Source organism: Colossoma macropomum, unplaced genomic scaffold (genome assembly GCF_904425465.1).
Source record: "Colossoma macropomum unplaced genomic scaffold, Colossoma_macropomum, whole genome shotgun sequence".
Taxonomy (NCBI): domain Eukaryota; kingdom Metazoa; phylum Chordata; class Actinopteri; order Characiformes; family Serrasalmidae; genus Colossoma; species Colossoma macropomum.
In genome coordinates, this window is record NW_023494790.1 from 32,345,463 (window position 1) to 32,363,037 (window position 17,575).

The following is a 17,575-nucleotide window of genomic DNA, read 5'->3' on the forward strand; positions in this document are numbered from 1 at the left end:
CATAAGAATCCCAAACCGTAGCCTTTCACAATGACTTCCAAGAACCACAAAGACTTTCAATAAAGGACAGACGCATCAAATCATCCTCCGTTATCCAAGTTTGGCTGTCCCGCTTGCAGGTAAAGTAATGGGACACTGCTGACTTGACGGTATATCCCCTACATCCTGTACCTCCATTCCGCCACCACCACTGGCTGTAAATGGGAATTGGGCCAGACACAGCACTTAAACTAATTGAGTAATGCCCCCTCCGGAGAAGTCTCATTAAATTCTCAATACCAGCGCCTGTTCCCGGATACTGCTGATGAAAAGACTAGAGTGAACCTGCAGGACACTGAGGGGTGGAGACGTTCACTGCCCGGGCCAGCAAAAAGGTCGTTAGAGGAGGTGTGGAAAGAAGAACACTCTAAGCATTCTGATAATCAGGGAGGACAAGGTAGAGACACTAGAGTTGCCCAATGGTGTAGGCACCTGTTTATTTCTGACCCCCTTTTTAGCTACTAGCGACTGAAATTGCTGGACGTTTTTGGTGGAACATGAACGAGATGCTGTAATGTCTCATAAGTGCTCTTTGCTCTGTAAAGACTCAAGGAATTGCTAGGGTTCCAAAATCTGATGTTGGCAAAAAAATGCTTAGCTTAACTTGGTTTCCTTGTTTCCTATTCTGCAAGGGTTCCTCAAGCCCATGAAACAGCGAGATGAGAGAGCACCCATAATACAAGAGAAGAAGGTCTATCCGGCATGTGCCTTAGCATTAGGGAAGGTATGTCATGATGGATTCAGTTTCACAAACTACACTCCCAGACTCTGAATTATCCGTCTGTCCGTCGTTTCGATAGGTCTGTAGAGAGTATTTAGATTCACTGTGTCTCCAAAACCTGTGGAAGAGGGGATGGTGGGCTGCAGCACAGAACACAACTGCGATGCGTAGCTTCCATCCTGCACTCCGGCACATGACCTCTGCAGCAACAGTCCCAGGTCGAGCTCACAGCGCCCTTCTCGGGGCTGGAGGTGGACTGCAGGTGCCAAGCGGGACAGTAGGCCGGAATCCCAGTCTGACTCGGAAGAGGTGGGGGAAAAGGTAAAGTCTGGGACGAGAGCAGACTCGATGCAAACAGAAGAACAGGACTGGGAAAGAAGGGAAGCGCTGGATGCCTGACTTGCAAGAGGTCGGGCAACTTTTTCAGGAAGAGAAGGAAACAGTATGGCAGGGACAAGATTTGGAGGGTCAAGAAAAGAAAGTTGCTGCTGGTAGATATCGTCATGGTAAAATGGGTACAGTTGAGGGGGACCCAATTCTGATGATCGATCACCATTATCATCACCAGCAACACAGGATTCCGACTGGGGTGCCCCATTTGGGTAGTGTTCTGTTACCCGGTCATCAGGAATCCCACAGTTCTTGTGTTGATCCTGCTGGAAAGATGGATGATCCTCTGGAATAGCTACGTTTGTGAGGGAATAAACCTGTCCTACCGAAAGAGGATCAGGCAGCAAATCTTGCTTGCAAGTTACAAGTTTACATTTAACAGAGTCATTTGCCTCCTTGCCATTATCACATTTCTCTGCCATGGACAGCAGTCCAGAACAAACAAATGGTGCATAATCATATGTTAGACTGACAGCACTGTTCTCATGGGTGGGATCTGACCATTGGTTAGTCCTCATCTTCTTGGAAACCTTGGGGCTGAGGGTGAAGGACCTGCTACGTTTTCTAGGGTTCACTTTGGCTGACAGGTTCATGGAATAACAAGATGATGCAGAGCAAGAGGAGACATCTACCAAGGGCTTTCTCTCAGTGCTTTCTGTCAAATTTATATTTGAAGGTAAATCTGTGTGTTCCCCCACCATCAGGATGTCTCCTTGCTCATCAACAGCAGCTTCTCCATCATGGCAATCACTATGCTGCCGTTTGGGACTGTTTGAGGAAGCTGACGAACACTTATCCTCATCATGATTTGGCAGCAGTGAAAGACCTGGGCTAGGTAAAAGTCCTGGACAGGCACGGTCAATCTGTGCCGGATCCTTTGCAGTATTGGCTTCGAGATCATCCAACCCAACCCTCTCTGGAGTATACAAAACATAGCTTGGAATTTGTGGCAGAGGTTCATTGTCCGGAATTGCACAAGAAATGTCCTTTGGGCAGGGATCGGGAATAGGAGTTTCAGGTTTAGGTTCTAAGACTAGATGGCCATTTACTTTATCATCCACAGACTTGGCTTCAATGGAAGGTTGAAGTGATGCATCTAAGCCAGGTTCCTGCAGCTGAAGTGGCACATCATAAACAGGCCCAAAGCTTTGTCTGACATTCACAGTGCCCACACTTATGTTTGCTGAAAGCTGATCAGAACTGTGGTTCAAAGTAGTCTGGGGGACTCCTTCTGTTTCACTTTTGGTCTGTAGCTCCATCTCTGCAGAATATGTTAAAGGTGCTGGAGAGCAGCTTGACAACCTGAGCAAACGACAAAAATCCACAATGTGAAACAGTAACTGTGATAACTGCATATGACATATCAAAACTGATCATAATTACGACAAAAGCTGGACCCAATTCCCACCTCATTAGATGTTTGTTATCCTGCTGATCCTGACGACACAAAAAATCAGCAACCAAGCCAGCCACCAACTGGTCTACAACAGCATAGTTGGTAATGTCCTCCACAAAGCGACGATGGAGATCCGAGTGCAAGTGCTATTAAACAATACAACACACAAACAGGGATGGCAGGTAAGTAAAACTCGGTATAAGAAAATTACTTCTCAAAAAGATCACATTAATTAGCTTTGGTCTACAGAGTCTGACTGGACCATCTTTTCCTTCTTCAACAGTGTTGTTGGAGATGGGAATGCATTAGTTTTGTAGATTTGTAAAGCACTTTGAATGACAGCAGTGTTTGAAAGGTGCTATATACACTGATCAGGCATAACATTATGACCACCTCCTTGTATCTATGCTCACTGTCCATTTTATCAGCTCCACTTACTATATAGGTGCACTTTGTAGTTCTACAATTACAGACTGTAGTCCATCTGTTTCTCTGCATACTTTGTTAGCCCCCTTTTACCCTGTTCTTCAGTGGTCAGGACCCTCATGGACCCCCACAGAGCAGGTACTGTTTGGGTGGTGGATCATTCTCAGCACTGCAATAACACTGACGTGGTGGTGGTGTGTTAGCGTGTGTTGTGCTGGTCTGAGTGGATCAGACACAACAGTGCTGCTGGAGTCATAATGTTATGCCTGATCGACGTAAATAAACTTGCCTTGTCTAATTTACTATTGTAACAACTACACGTTCAGATGCATTGGTGCTGCTGAAATCATTTGGGAGATAACAGAGGCAGAAAACAGTAACAACCTATAAAACTGCTAAAACAGTTTATTCATTCCCACGTTTCTTTTTGAATTCTTCTCTTGAATTAGCAGAAAGTGTGTAGACTTGCGTTAGCAACTCTTCAAGGAGAAACCTGGCACACAGTCTTTTTGTAGTTAGAGCTAAGTACAGACAAAAAATCCTGAAGAAAAATGTGCAAAAAATCGCAAGATCATGGTCGCTGAAGACGATTCAACTTCCAACACCAAGCATAAACTAAAAAGTGGCAAGTAACAATGTACTCAATCCACAATTTGAATCACAATACTGGGTTCACAATTCAGGATGTTGACTATATTTTGAACAAACAAAATTTCAGAAAAAAATATGACTATAATCATGTTGTTGCACAGCTTACTAATGTCACTAGAGGACTAGAGCTGATTGCTGGCAAATAACGTAATTACATTAGAAGGGCATAATTAATAGAACGTCCATTCTCCACCATGCACATCACAGTTTTGCATTGTGATACCACAATGTCACAATGTACTGTTACATTCCTACTAAAGGTGTACTGGTGTGGCTTTAAACCAAATAGGTTAATGTCCCAGAGTGGCCTAGTCAACACCTGATGCTTCTGATGGCTTTTCAGTAGCTTCAACATGCAACCCTTGGTGTCACTGTTAGCTTATATCTGTCATTTGATACACCTGGAGATTACACAATATTTTTGTCCATATGAAAAGGCAAAAGGAAGAGGTGACAATAACTGATGTGATGTGTGTGCGTGGGTGAGTGAGTGCATGATGAGTATATTTTTCAAGGACACTTGACCTTATTTGACAGGTATTATTATTTAAAATGGAACTCGCTCACAAAATAAAAAAAAGAAAAAGAAAACTTAAACAGAGATGGCTTCATGCAAGTTATTTATATTTTTAACGGTAAAGCCATTTAAGTATTTAGCTACAGACAACAGACAGACATTCTTTAAATATACCTAAACTCCAAATAAGTAACAATTACTGCTATATAAAAATTACATCTATGACTTTACCTCATCCTGATCTTTGTAGCTTATCTGGCAGCACTCGCAGTAGCCCAAGCTCTTTTTGCGTGGGCGTTTGGGAGAAGGTGTTTGTGGAAGTGGAGCTGAGGGTTTATCATAGCTACTGATGGGTTCTTCGCTCTTCCTGTAAGAGAACACAAAAAACATTCATGGGCTCATATTTATTATTTTCCTTGAGGTCCACTTATATATATCTGTGTGTTTTTTGGACATTGATGTTTCATTAAGACTGATCTGTAAACATGTTCTGCCCTGTATTGTGCCTCATTCAAAAAGCAGGCCAAGGCATAACATAGCATGAATGGGTGGCACTAAACTGCTGCAGCCTTAATAGGCGAATATAATTTAAGCTGAAAACTGAAAGATTTGTGCACAGTTTTTGTGAATGGAAGGGAAGTACCTGAGCTTGTCCTTGCTGAGTTCGCCCTCCTTTCTTTTCTCAGGCCGTGGTGGTGGGGGAGGCTCAAAAGGACTAAACCTGCCCATGTATCTCAGGGTGGGGAAACTCAGAGACTGGGCATGCAGTGGCCTGTACTTTCTGTTAGGGAAACACAGTGATTAACAATTCAAATCTTTTCTTCAGGAACAGCAAGCGTAAATGTTAACAGTTTTCAAAAGACACCAGCTGGCTCTACACTGTACCCAAACACCACACAACAAGTGTCACCCATCAACAAGAGATAATTAATTGTTAAACATTCTGTTGGATTTATATTATTTTCATCCATCTGCAATTTCTGTTTGAAAAGAATGCAAGGAAGTGGACAATGGTTTAACATGGATAGGCTACAGCCTCTGGACGTTAACAATCAGGTTAAAAAGTGACCCAGTGATCATCAGACAGGAAATCCAGAGATAGCTCCGACCAAGTTTAAAGTTAGCTCCTTTGCAAGACATCCTGCTTCATGAAACAGGCCCCGTTAACCATCAACAATAACAGCTCTGGTGCCGCTAACACAAGCCTAACCACTCTTACAGGATCCATTTCAGAAATCCACACTAAACACCTCTGATGAGACAACAATTCTCTTCATTAGCTAATAGCTGTCGAAAAGGGCCTTTCACGTTAAAGGCCCCCTGCATGTGCCGGCAAGCCTGGAGGTTTAGCAGGGGGTGCAATAGATATCCCCCCCAAAGGACTAAGGCCTTAGGGGTCCCCCTGCACCACTGGACCTCATCCAATTTGGCTAATGGAGGTCTAAAGCTACTCAATGAAGCAAACTATAGCCGCAGGGGCTGAAACGTTAGCCCTGGAGGCTTATGAAACCAAGAGCACACTCTGGACATTGCAGATATCCCCGTGAAACAGGTACAACCACTCGTTAAGCTCTCATCTTGATCACTGATATTAACAGTATGCTTCTTTGTACTTATTTCTCACTCATAACCAATTGAAATTAGTGTAGAAAAATACTGTTATGTACAGACTTTGTGGGAAACATTCTTTGTGTTTTTGCCATTGTTTATGCCACTGTGTCCCTTTAAGGTTTAGATTTGAACCTGCTGACATAGAATGAAAACTAAATATAAAAGTTATTCATCACAAATATGTAATTAAGTAATCCCATTAAAATAGTAACTGTGTATGTCTGTCTGTCTGCCCTGCGATGGACTGGCGACCTGTCCAGGGTGTATCCTGCCTTCCGCCCAATGACAGCTGGGATAGGCTCCAGCACCCCACCGCGACCCAGAAGGATAAGCGGTTTAGATGATGTATGTATGTATGTATTAAAATAGTACAGTATAAATGCAGTAATCACACTACATGTCGAAGGGTTAGTGTTAATACCTCCTAAGCTGATTACTTATTTAAACGTGAAACATGTTAGAGAGTTGCCCAGAACTTAAGACAATCAAGATGACCTCCCGGTGCCATTTTCACTGTTTGATTAAACCCTAGATAGCAAGAGCAGCAGGTGTAGCCTTTTCCTCTCAGTCGAGCCTCATTCGATACTCAAACAAGCCACCTGTACCATCAACATGGCCCGAAAAGCCTACTGAAGATCAATACATACAGTCCAAAAAGGAGGGCTTGTATGTGGGTCCACACTTTCTCCAAAATGATAACTTTACAGGAGAAGCAAAAACCATACTTTACTTTTAATGGAAGTCAATGTAACCAGACTTTTTTCTAAGTACTTTTGGGCTGTTTCTTTTGGTTCATTCATCATGAAGTTTACACACAAGAGCAACAGGCAAAAACTGAAAAACAAAAATGAAGATACAAGGTTTTGTTCTGACAGCAGCGATATGTTAGTTTATTAGTAGTTACTGAATCATTTTCAGCAGTTACTGTGGGTGCAAAATGCATTGGTGAGATCCTGCTGGTGTGGGTTTATGTCTTTCTCTTCTCTTCAATCATGCACACAAAAACTGCAACTGCCAATTTTTCAGGCCATAAAATGATTTAAAAGATGTACAGGAATTTGGGGGGGGGTGGATAGGTCCCTAAACATAACACAAATCTTTGACCACATCACATATTGATTTCCTAGTGTGTTAATGTTAACTAGGGGTGGACAATATGACAATATTTCATCATAATTATAATAAATTATGCCACCATCAGTGTAATTGTAAGTTTATTTCTTCTATTTTTATTATTATAGCATTTTTATACGTGGCACTACAAGTTGTATTTTGTCTGTTACAAGTTAATAAATCTCAGAAATACTAAATATCATGATGCATATAATGTTACTTTTGCCATATCGCTCGCCTTTAATCACATTATGTAGAAATATAATTCCAATTTGTATTTTTTGGTATCTATATCATTCAGCCCTAGTTGTTATTGAATTATTTATAATAGTTAATGAAGAATTTACAGTACTGTCTGACAATTTCACAGTAGTTAATGAATAGAAGATGTTTGGACAGAACTCAGATAATCCAGAACATTTAATATTAAATGCTGAGCACACTGAGGCACTGAACACATCTGTGCTCACATGTGTGAGTTAAAGAGCATTTATAACACTTGTCTCTTATACAAGCTAGCCTCTCCAGAAAGTGATTTATAAGCTCTTCAGTCCAGAGCAGACTGGTCTTTATGATGATGTGTGGCTGCCCCAGTCACTCTCTACCTAAGGGTCTGAGTATCACAGTACATCTAGATATTTTCATGACACACAAACTAGGATTGCACTGAGAGTGAAGACTAATCTGTGATTATGTATAAAGTGGCCTATGTTCACATTTAAGTTTATAAACTAATAAACGTTTGGTAAAACAAATACAACGACAAAAATACAACACATATAAGCTGAGAAAGCACTGACCTGCTGGAGTCCTCTACTTTCAGGAAGTCAGCTTTAAGAACACCTGCTGCAGGGCAGAAGGAGGCACAGTTACATAGACTGTACAATAACACAAAGGATAATTCATTTTGTAGCATGTATAAAACCATATAATATAAACAAGACGTGCAAGCTACTGTACTAACTATATCCTTTACATTAGAAATAATCCAAAAAAGGTATATTGAGCTGTTCTTGTTACCTTTGACAACACGCGGCCCTGAAGATTCACCTGCTTTCTTCTGTTTTAGAAAAATATGATCAGATACAAAGGATCAGTGATGACCTAGAATAACCCGATAATGCAAACAGGCAGTGAAAGTGACCCGTTCTCGTTGCTTTTAATGCCCCAAAGGCAAAGGAAGAGGAACCTGCACATCAGGAGCCTGACTCACAAGGCAAGTTCAACAGAGACAGGGTTCCTGACTAAATTTCAGCTTAAAAAAAAACCTAACAAATGGAACCGTTTTTAAATCATTTTACAACAGCCGTGTATGACTCTCTATTAATCCATGTTTAGATACTCAGGCTGTGATTAATCCAGATTTAGATAGGCTGTGATTAATCCAGGTTTAGATACTCTGGCAGTGATTAATTCCACGTTTAGATACTCAGACTGTAATTAATCCAGGTTTAGATAGTCAGATTGTGATTAATCCAGGTTTAGATAGTCTGGCAGTGATTAATCCAGATTTAGATAGTCAGGCTGTGATTAATCCAGATTTAGATAGTCAGGCTGTGATTAATCCAGATTTAGATAGTCAGGCTGTGATTAATCCAGGTTTAGATACTCAGATTGTGACTCATCTTGGTTTAAATTCTCCCTCTGTTCATATTAAGCATGATTCATTTTAAATAGTTTAAAAGACAACAATTCTTTTCTCATAAAAGCTCAGAGACGCTCACTGACATCACAGGATGCTAAGAAAAAACATGCTATGATTTTTTATTTCACACTCAAACTACTCACAGAACAATGACAGCATCTTTACCTGTTTTGTGATTTGGGTTTTTTTTTTGCCTGATTACCTGGTGTGTGTTCCCCAGGAAATTTAGGAGATTGATCTTTTGATCTGATCTAATCGATATGTTTAGTACGTGCTGCATCAGTCCTTCTTGCTTTTTTTTCTATTTTTATTGTTCACTAATTTTTAATTAGACAAAATGATCAGTCAGTTTCATGTAAATCTATTGAAATCTAAAGAAAAACTCATGAAAGTCTAGTCAAAAAGTAAAAACTATTAGGGACAATGTATCACTATTAAATGATACTTTCTACAGTACATACTTATTAAATTAGATGGCAAAAATGTTTTAATTGTAGTATAAATACACTAAGGTCGTTCAAATATGAGCAAATGAATCAGTGAATTACCTCAATTTTCTTGCTTTTCTGAGCAGACAGTTCAGCAGACAGCTGATCTACAAACTTCAGGAAATCTGATCATTAAGTTAAAGACGTAACAGACAAATGCAGAAACACAAAACTGCTGTAAACTTCAAACAGCGTTGCAACACTTCAGCTGGCCAGAGATGTTAGTTCAGTTCACAGTTAAAGAGGCGGTGGTGCCCTCCTCTGGCCCTAGTAGTGCACTGCAAAACACAGGAATCACTGGCAACATCATGACTAGCAAACAACTACAAAACAAACACAGCCTTGTAGATACATCTACATCCAATCCTTAAACAAACAGGATTTCTTTTATGTCATTTAACTTAAGCAACTAAATAAGCAGAACAAAACTATTTATTAATGTATTTCACTTTATATATTAAAAAAAAATAAAATATGGATACAAATGTCTAAAAAAATAGGTAAAATATTTTATTTTTTATTTATATTTTTAAAAAATAGATTATATAGTTTATGTATTTACATACCACATAAATATGGATGATTTATAAATTTATATTTATGTATGAATTTATAAAAATAAACTTGTTTCTTTTTTATTATTTAGATATTAAAGAAAATTAATTTGCTCAAATTGAAAAAAATTCAACAGATAGAAGGATACGGTCTACACCCACTATCTTCACTCCCCAGGAGCGAGCACTGGTCAGCACACTGCCCTGAGTCTTCTCCTGTAACATTCAGAGATGGTCAGACAAAAGGTAATGTACTTTAAAGAGAAGATTCCATCAAAAATCTAAAGTTGATTCGACACACACAAATGAAATTTATCAGCCAAGACACAATTGGTGACAGTTTGTTTCTTTAGATCAGCACTGGAGCTACGAGGCTAACGTAGTCAGACAGAACTACAGAAATGGACAGAAAGTATGTTTTAAAATCAGTAGCAGCAACAATCCTGAGGGCTGAATTTTGTCTGTACATGCCTGTCTGACTTCATTTGGGGTACATTTATATTTTTTTGCTTTATCCCTTTCACTTTACTGAAAGGTTTAGGTCTAAACTATAAGTTGCCAAATGTGAAAGTTATTTCAAGGGTACAGTCAAACACAGTTCAGAACTCCAGAGGTTTGGCCTGAGGCTGGGGGGCTCAGCTGTACCGCGTGTGTGTTTTGGGGCGTCCTGGAGGATACTAGCTATGTTCTGATCGAGACAGAAAGACAGCAGGGTCCTAATTTACCCCACCATCCTACGACACGCCGCACAGTTGGACATGGTTGTGATGTAGACTAATTTATTTACTATTTTACAACTGTGGATATATGGAATCCGTCACCCTCTCATGATGAGACTTAATATTTGGGGTAAACTTAATATCTGGGGATAATATTTGTGGATGGTATGAAAAACAGTCGATAGCCCCCAACTAGGGATGCGAATTTTAGCAAATTCTTTTGGGGCGATAGCCGACCGTTATTACGTTAACCGTTATTAACCCACAAAAAAAACAAACACAGCATTGTGTTTATATAAAGGAGGCTTTAGGCTTTACTGAATGGAAAAAACAGCCTCACATAACGGATACAAAAGTAACATAATGTAGTCTACTTACTTACATTTACCACATATTATTAGCCCAAGTTAACCAACATTTATGGCCTTAACAGTGCTGGCTTGATGTTTATATGCATAGTTTAAATGATCAACATAAAGTCAGTATCTCACAGCTTTCAAGCTTCTTCCTTTTTTTTTTTAATCATGTGACCAACTACACAGGCTAACCGTTAGCTAAGGAACACTTTTGGAGGCCATAGCTTCACACATTCAACAGAGGCAACATGACTTGTAAAAAAATCAAAACTAGCCCACTGTCATGAGGCCAAACATCCAAGTTGCAATAGTGCTGTAAACTACATTTAAGATTAATCCACATGTGTCAGGCTGCAGTCCTTGCAGGCCGAAAACACTGCAGACTTCAGCACACTGCCTCATTAAACACACCTAATTCAGCTCATCAGCTAATCAGCAAGGCCTTCATGAACTGAATTCAGAGCGTTAGATGACGCTAATCTCCGCAGCACTTCGGCCCTGAAGGTTCCCAGTTTGACATGCCTGCTTTGATCTCCATTGTATTCCTTTATCAACGTCTCTGCTGCTACTGATTCAAACTTAAGTGGAGTCAGGGAGTCCATTTACAACTGTAATCAGTTTCAGATACTCGGATACACTTTATTTTCATGGGATATTTTTTGATCCATGCCAACTTTTGTGGATGCACTGAGCGACTGTCTATGCCAACCAACAACAACAAAATGTTTATGAACTGCTTAGAATGAGAAGCTTGCATACTCACATTATTGCGGATGACTTTCTCCAGCAAGGCCTTCCCACGGCTACCACACACCTGAGCAAACAACAGGAAATTTACAAGAAGTCCATCAAGACGGACAACACGACTTATGGAAATGAAACATCCATCAGGATCTGTACCCAGACCAGCCATACACAGCATTTATTTAGATTTGACAGCAGAGAAAACTGAATCTTTGAAACCTTTGGTTCATTTGCTGAATTGCATGTTGACGTGGCCAACAGCAAACAAAAGCTTGTGCCACCACCATTTAACACAGCGTTACTGGTAAATTGCTGGCCACATGGCTGAAAAGTGAGTTCATCATTTATCACAGAGGTCTTTAATTAAAATTCAATAAGGTCCAGTCAAGTTTCCTCAAGCAAAAGTTGCGATTGGTCTGGGAGTTTCCCAGGCCGCTATACCGGTACCGTAAATGCTAGAAATAATACACCAATTAAAATAGGACCACCCCGTCGAAATTAAATAATTCTCCGTAGTTTATCAGTTACAGATCCAGGTCCGCATAGGACAGCGTCTGGGTCCGGACTCGGACCGCGGTGCGCCTATTAGTGACTTCTGATTTATCATATTGTTTTAGTAACACGGGACTACTAAATGTATATTTTAAAAAAAAAATCTAAATCTGATTTTAAATAATATAAGGCGAACTGGTGGCTATCACTCACTGTTAGCATAATTAGTATCTGTGGCTCAGCTATTCCTTTAACATGCTCTATTGGGTGCGAACATCAGCACAAAATCCAGTCGTGTAAATTTATTGATATTTTGAGAGCTATGCAGCTCCTGATCAATTACATTCATAGTAATTTACAGATTAAAGGTTAAAGGAATAGTCTGACCAAATGTTACCACTGCTAATAATAATTGAAAGTCTGCCTGTTAACTTTCATTTGCTGTTAGCCAGGCTGAGCCAAAGAATCCCTTTGGCTTCGTCTATAAACCAGGAAAGTCTATAAAAAAGAAGAAGTGATTTACTGGTGGTCTTGGGGTCCCTGGGCGCTGGGCATTTTTCCCACTCTCTCTCTGAAGGTGAGGAGAAGAAACAGCTTCGACTTTGGCCTTTCCTAATGCAGCTGGAGAGCGCTCCAATGGCCCGTCAGTGAGGGCCTCTCTGTTGCCAGTGATGACTACATTCACATCTTTGTGGAGGAAACTTTCCACTTTCTGGATTAAAAAAAAAGACAGAAATGATTTTTTTTTTACAAATATAAAGGCTTTAAATGACACTATATATTACAAAGTAGAAGCAACATTACCACACTGCAGTACTATTCAGATGGGATTAGATTTACATGAGTGGGGCTATCATATTTGACCACTTCTGTAATGTTTACAAACTGATTTGTAAGGGATACAAATCTTAGCATAAATGGCAGAGATGGAAGCAGCCACTCTGTTCCATTCACAATGTAGAAAATATGTCCAAACATTTCATTTATTTGTAATTTTGTAGACACTTCCATCTACCTACCTGCCTTAGGTCAATGTGTCATTAGCACTGTCATTAGCTTGGGATTTGACAGCCAACAGGCAACACTGCTGCATTAAATCAACATATTATTCTATGTTTTACAAATTAATTTAGTCTGGCAGTGCTAAAGAAGGAGAGCACCGGTCACTCTCAAGCAGAGGAGGGGTGAAGTTAACTTTAGCCACTCTACCCAGCACTCTTTAGTGTAACCCAGCTATGAGAGGACTCACCCCGGCCTGTGGGTGTCATCCTCAGTGCCGCTTTCCATCATAAAAATTGGCAAAGAAGCCAAATAAAATAACTGGATAAATAAAAATAACTACTGAAACTCAAGTCAAGTGACCTAAAAAGCTGTATCCAAACGAAAGGGCATCAATTACAGATTCTATCATAGCAACACAGCACACAAAAACAGCTGGGTTTCAGCCTGACTATTAAAACGCTACTGATGTCTACAATATTTTGAGCTGCAGTAACAAACAAGCTTAAAAAGTATGTTTAATGATGAATCTTTTACATATTTAATAGCTTTAAGGGTTGTTTTTAGAATGAACATTCAAGTACTTGAAAGCACCAACAAGTATTTGAAGGATGCAAAATGCCATTCGGGCTAATTTCTATTATTTTTAATCACTTAGCTTACCCCTCCGAGGCGACCAATGATCTCAGTGATGACGCCTGATGGGCGGCTCTTCACCTCGTCCAGATAGAATGACTTTCCCTCCAGTGGACGGAGTCCCGGGGTTAAAGAACCAACCAGGTCACCAACCCGCAGACCGCGCTTCATTACCTCACCTGGTAAAAGAAGTCCACAATGTAACAGGTGTAGAAGTCCATCACACAGAGCACTGGAGAAGTCATAATGCTCACCATTCAGCCAGTTTGATCCAGGTCAAAATAAGCCTAGAGCACATAGACGATCACCAATGCTGGAGGGAGGGTCTAGAAATTATTTCACACTCTAAAAGAACAAGTACCAGCCTCTCTAGAGTCTTTATTATGGACACAGCAGTACCAGTCTATAATGACAGATATGTGGCTTAGCCTGATCTGAGCATCGCTCTTTCAAACACTGAGCCAAGAAGAGACCTGCTTGTTGAAATGCTCAAGCAGCCACAGATCTGTGGAAATAACCTCATCAATTTTAATGTCATTACTTTATAAAATGTAGGGCTGGGCAACATGGTTAAAAACATCATGAGACATTTCTCTGGATACACAATATGCATCGCAATACCTAGTTTTGGGGGTTGTTTAGGTTTGATATAACCCCCCAATAAAAGTACAAGAACAAGTAGTAACATATGTAAACATACTATCAATGACCATAAATACAGGGGGATTCAGGAAGATTAATCCGATTTCAAAGCGCCATATTTTCTCAACCGTGAGGCGTCTAGGAACCAATCACATACCAATTGAAAGAGGGGGCCATAGAGTTTCTAACTGTCACTGGAAGATGACTCTCTTAAATCTGCAAGGAGATGAGACCCCTGAGCAGAAAGCGTTTTGCGTTCTCCACTTCAATAAGAGTGAATCTGTCATAACTGTGCAGTGTGATTTTCATGGGCAGTGAAGCTCCAACAGCTCAGAGCGTTTGTCGTTGGTTCCACAACACTGGATGATCTCCGAAATCTGCATTGAAAGAGCCGTGAGTGCAGCGACACCTGGCATACTCAATCGAGTCTGGGATTAATTTGACTATGGCGTTGATGTCTGTACAGCTGGAGGAGGTTCATACTGAGCACTTGTACAATTACGTAATAAACTTCATGCTCACTTAAACCATTTACTGCATTGTTCTGTAATGATTTACAAGTGAAATAAATCATTTTGAAATCGGATGAATCTTTCTGAATCACCCTGTGTGATGATTTTCATTCAATGTTTTAAATTCTTCACTGCACTAAATTTAAACAGGCCTAACTACGCTCTATATAATTACACATATGATTAGTGTAAGTACTGATGATATCCATGTTATGCTCAGAAAACTGTTATGACGTGTGTAATTTATCACAATATATAGTATCACATTGCCCACCCCTAATAAAACATCCACTCTCGTGGTCAATATAAAAATAGCTACCGGCTTCAAACAGTAGTTTGTATGAAAACATACACTGTCAGTTTTATTTACTGAACAATATGTTTGCTTTTCACTATGCTCCAGTAACAAGGATCATACGAGAAATACACTTTAGTAAAAAAATAATAAAAATAATAACATTTAATGCAGTGCAGCATGTAAAACGCTAAACAGGTCACTGTACCCAGAATTCGTGATGACTGTTTTAAAATGTGGCACCACTACTGCATCCTGTCGGTGTGTCAAAATATAGTGGTAAGTATTTGTATCGAACACGTCTTTAAATACTGTGATATGATATTTTTGCCATATCGCCCAACCCTAGTTGGTAATCTTCCTTAACATACTAAATGTAGGATATAAACGAGTTTATAACTCGAGAATTAGCACTAACACTAAATTTTCCAACTATATAACAAGTACAGCCGTAAACAGAGGGGTGCACAGTGGGTAGCGATGCCGCCTCACAGCAAGAAGGGCCTCGGTTTGATTCCCCAACCAGAGTCTGTGTGGAGTTTGCATGTTCTCCTTGCGTCTGCATGGGTTTCCTCCCACAGTCTAAACATGTGCAGCCAGGCCAACTGGAGACGCTAAACTGCCCCTAGGTGTGTGTGTAAATGTGTACATCTGTGTGTCTGCACTGTTATGGACTGGCGAGCTGTCCAGGGTGTTTCACCTCCCTACACAAACACAGGAGCTAAACCCATGTTCTTCAGTAAAAAGAAACCTCTCAGCTCTCGCTGATGGGAACTAGGGCTGAACGATTTGGGGGAAATATCTAATTGGGATTTTTCTTACCTCTGACTAATACTGTGATTGGGTTTTAAATGCAATTATTTTCTATAAATTAATTTCCAGGCCTGTTTTTGGCCAAGACCAGAATATCCACTTTTTCCTGTCATGAAGCTTGCACACAGACTGCATCAGACTACCAGTTGTTGTGATGTCAAATGTACAGAAACATGGGTGTTTTGTTGCTTCTGATTGGTCTCATCTGTGTTGAGTTAAAGCTTAAAGGTGTTTCTTTATGGTTTCTACTCAATAAAGACATTCACAGTGGAGATGATTATGGCCATATGAATAAACTCAACTAGTGCGTATGTGTACATACAGTCGTGTGCAAAAAGTTTTGGCACCCCTGGTCAAATTCCATGTTGTTGTTGTGATCTCACATGCGAACATAACTGAACACACCCTCTACAGAGAACCCACGTCTGCACACACTTACTATTTCCTGAACTTTGAAATGTGGCCTGTGCAAACGCCACCGCACATTTTATATTTTATGTCTCATTTTCCCCCCCCAGTGTGTTAAATTCTCAGACAGAGAGAGAGAAAGAGAGAAGATAGAGAGAGAGAGAGAGAGAGAGAGAGAGAGAGAGAGACAGACAGAAAGAAAGACAGAGAAAAAGGGAGAGGAGAGAGGGAGACAGACAGAAAGACAGAGAAAAAGGGAGGAGAGAGGGAGACAGAAAGAGACTCTACTGACTCCAACAGTACAAAACATATTTATGTTAAAAAATACAAATATCATTAGTCTATGAACAGAACAATCATAACGAAACCATAATAATAATAATATATATTTATGTTATATTATTATTATTATTATTATTATTATTGTTATTATTATATCATTATTTTTAACACCTAATGTGGCTATTTTATCTTCACTGTTCATTACTACTGTTACAATGCTTTAGCAATACTGCACTTAAGCTAATAACGCTGTTCTGAATTTGACTGAATTGAAAGAGAAATAAAGATAGATAGATAGAGAGAGAGAGAGAGAGAGAGAGAGAGAGAGAGAGAGAGAGAGAGAGAGAGAGAGAAATCATGTGAGAAACTCCAAAGATAACATTGTTGATATTGTATTCTGTGAATAAACTGCACTTTCAAACCGCGATTTCGATACAGAAACGATTAATCCTTCAGCCCTACAGGGACCACAGCTAATGCTAACTAAGCTAACAGGACAGGAGCTCCACAATAGGCACCAATTTTAGATAAAAACACAATTTATACAGAAAATTATCAACATTTTAAAGCTAGAAGCTTCTTATCAGTATTAACAGCATCAATAGACGCCTCACATGTACGATAACGGGTGATAAATCTCTCTTAATTCAGCGTCCAAACGGGGTATTTTGAATAAAAGCGTCCACAGCTCGGAGCTGCTCACAGTCTCGGGTACCCCGCTTTGTTTTCGCACCCAAAACTACTTCAAAACATCTCCGGACTCCTCATTACCTTCAGGAAACGCCGTCCTCACAGGAGAAGGTGGTCGGGGGTCCAGCTGAAAAGGGAAAACGCTGTTTTAAGGGGTTAAAAGCGCGTAAACTTAACATTAATCCATGATTGTAACTCTCCCTTCGCACTAGCCTTTTCAAAAACCCCTCCAAAGATTGTCAGCGACGAGCAGCCTGCAGCGCCATCCAGCGGCCCGGAGGACACGAACCATTAAAGGGCCCATACACTACAGTTTTTCTTACAATTTATTGTTGTCCTCCTGGGGTCCATTTGCAACATTTGTGTGGTTTTACGTATCAAAAGCATCATGCCTTTATGACTGATCTATGTAAATGACCTCTATTCTGACTGGCTG

At 40.1% G+C, this 17,575-nt stretch overlaps 1 protein-coding gene across 1 annotated transcript; it reads right to left on the reverse strand.

Annotated features, from left to right (window-relative positions):
• Positions 1–651: 651 nt before the first annotated feature.
• dbf4b (DBF4 zinc finger B) lies at positions 652–17,358 on the reverse strand. The gene is made up of 12 exons (XM_036571771.1): positions 17,221–17,358; positions 13,525–13,676; positions 12,386–12,574; positions 11,390–11,440; positions 9,701–9,767; positions 9,058–9,122; positions 7,885–7,924; positions 7,665–7,710; positions 4,784–4,921; positions 4,372–4,507; positions 2,559–2,692; positions 652–2,452 (listed from the first exon to the last, which is right to left on the reverse strand). The coding sequence occupies exons 2-12, from the start codon at positions 13,666–13,668 to the stop codon at positions 793–795; spliced, it is 2,670 nt and encodes an 889-aa protein (XP_036427664.1). The 5' UTR covers positions 13,669–13,676; positions 17,221–17,358; the 3' UTR covers positions 652–792.
• Positions 17,359–17,575: the final 217 nt, after the last annotated feature.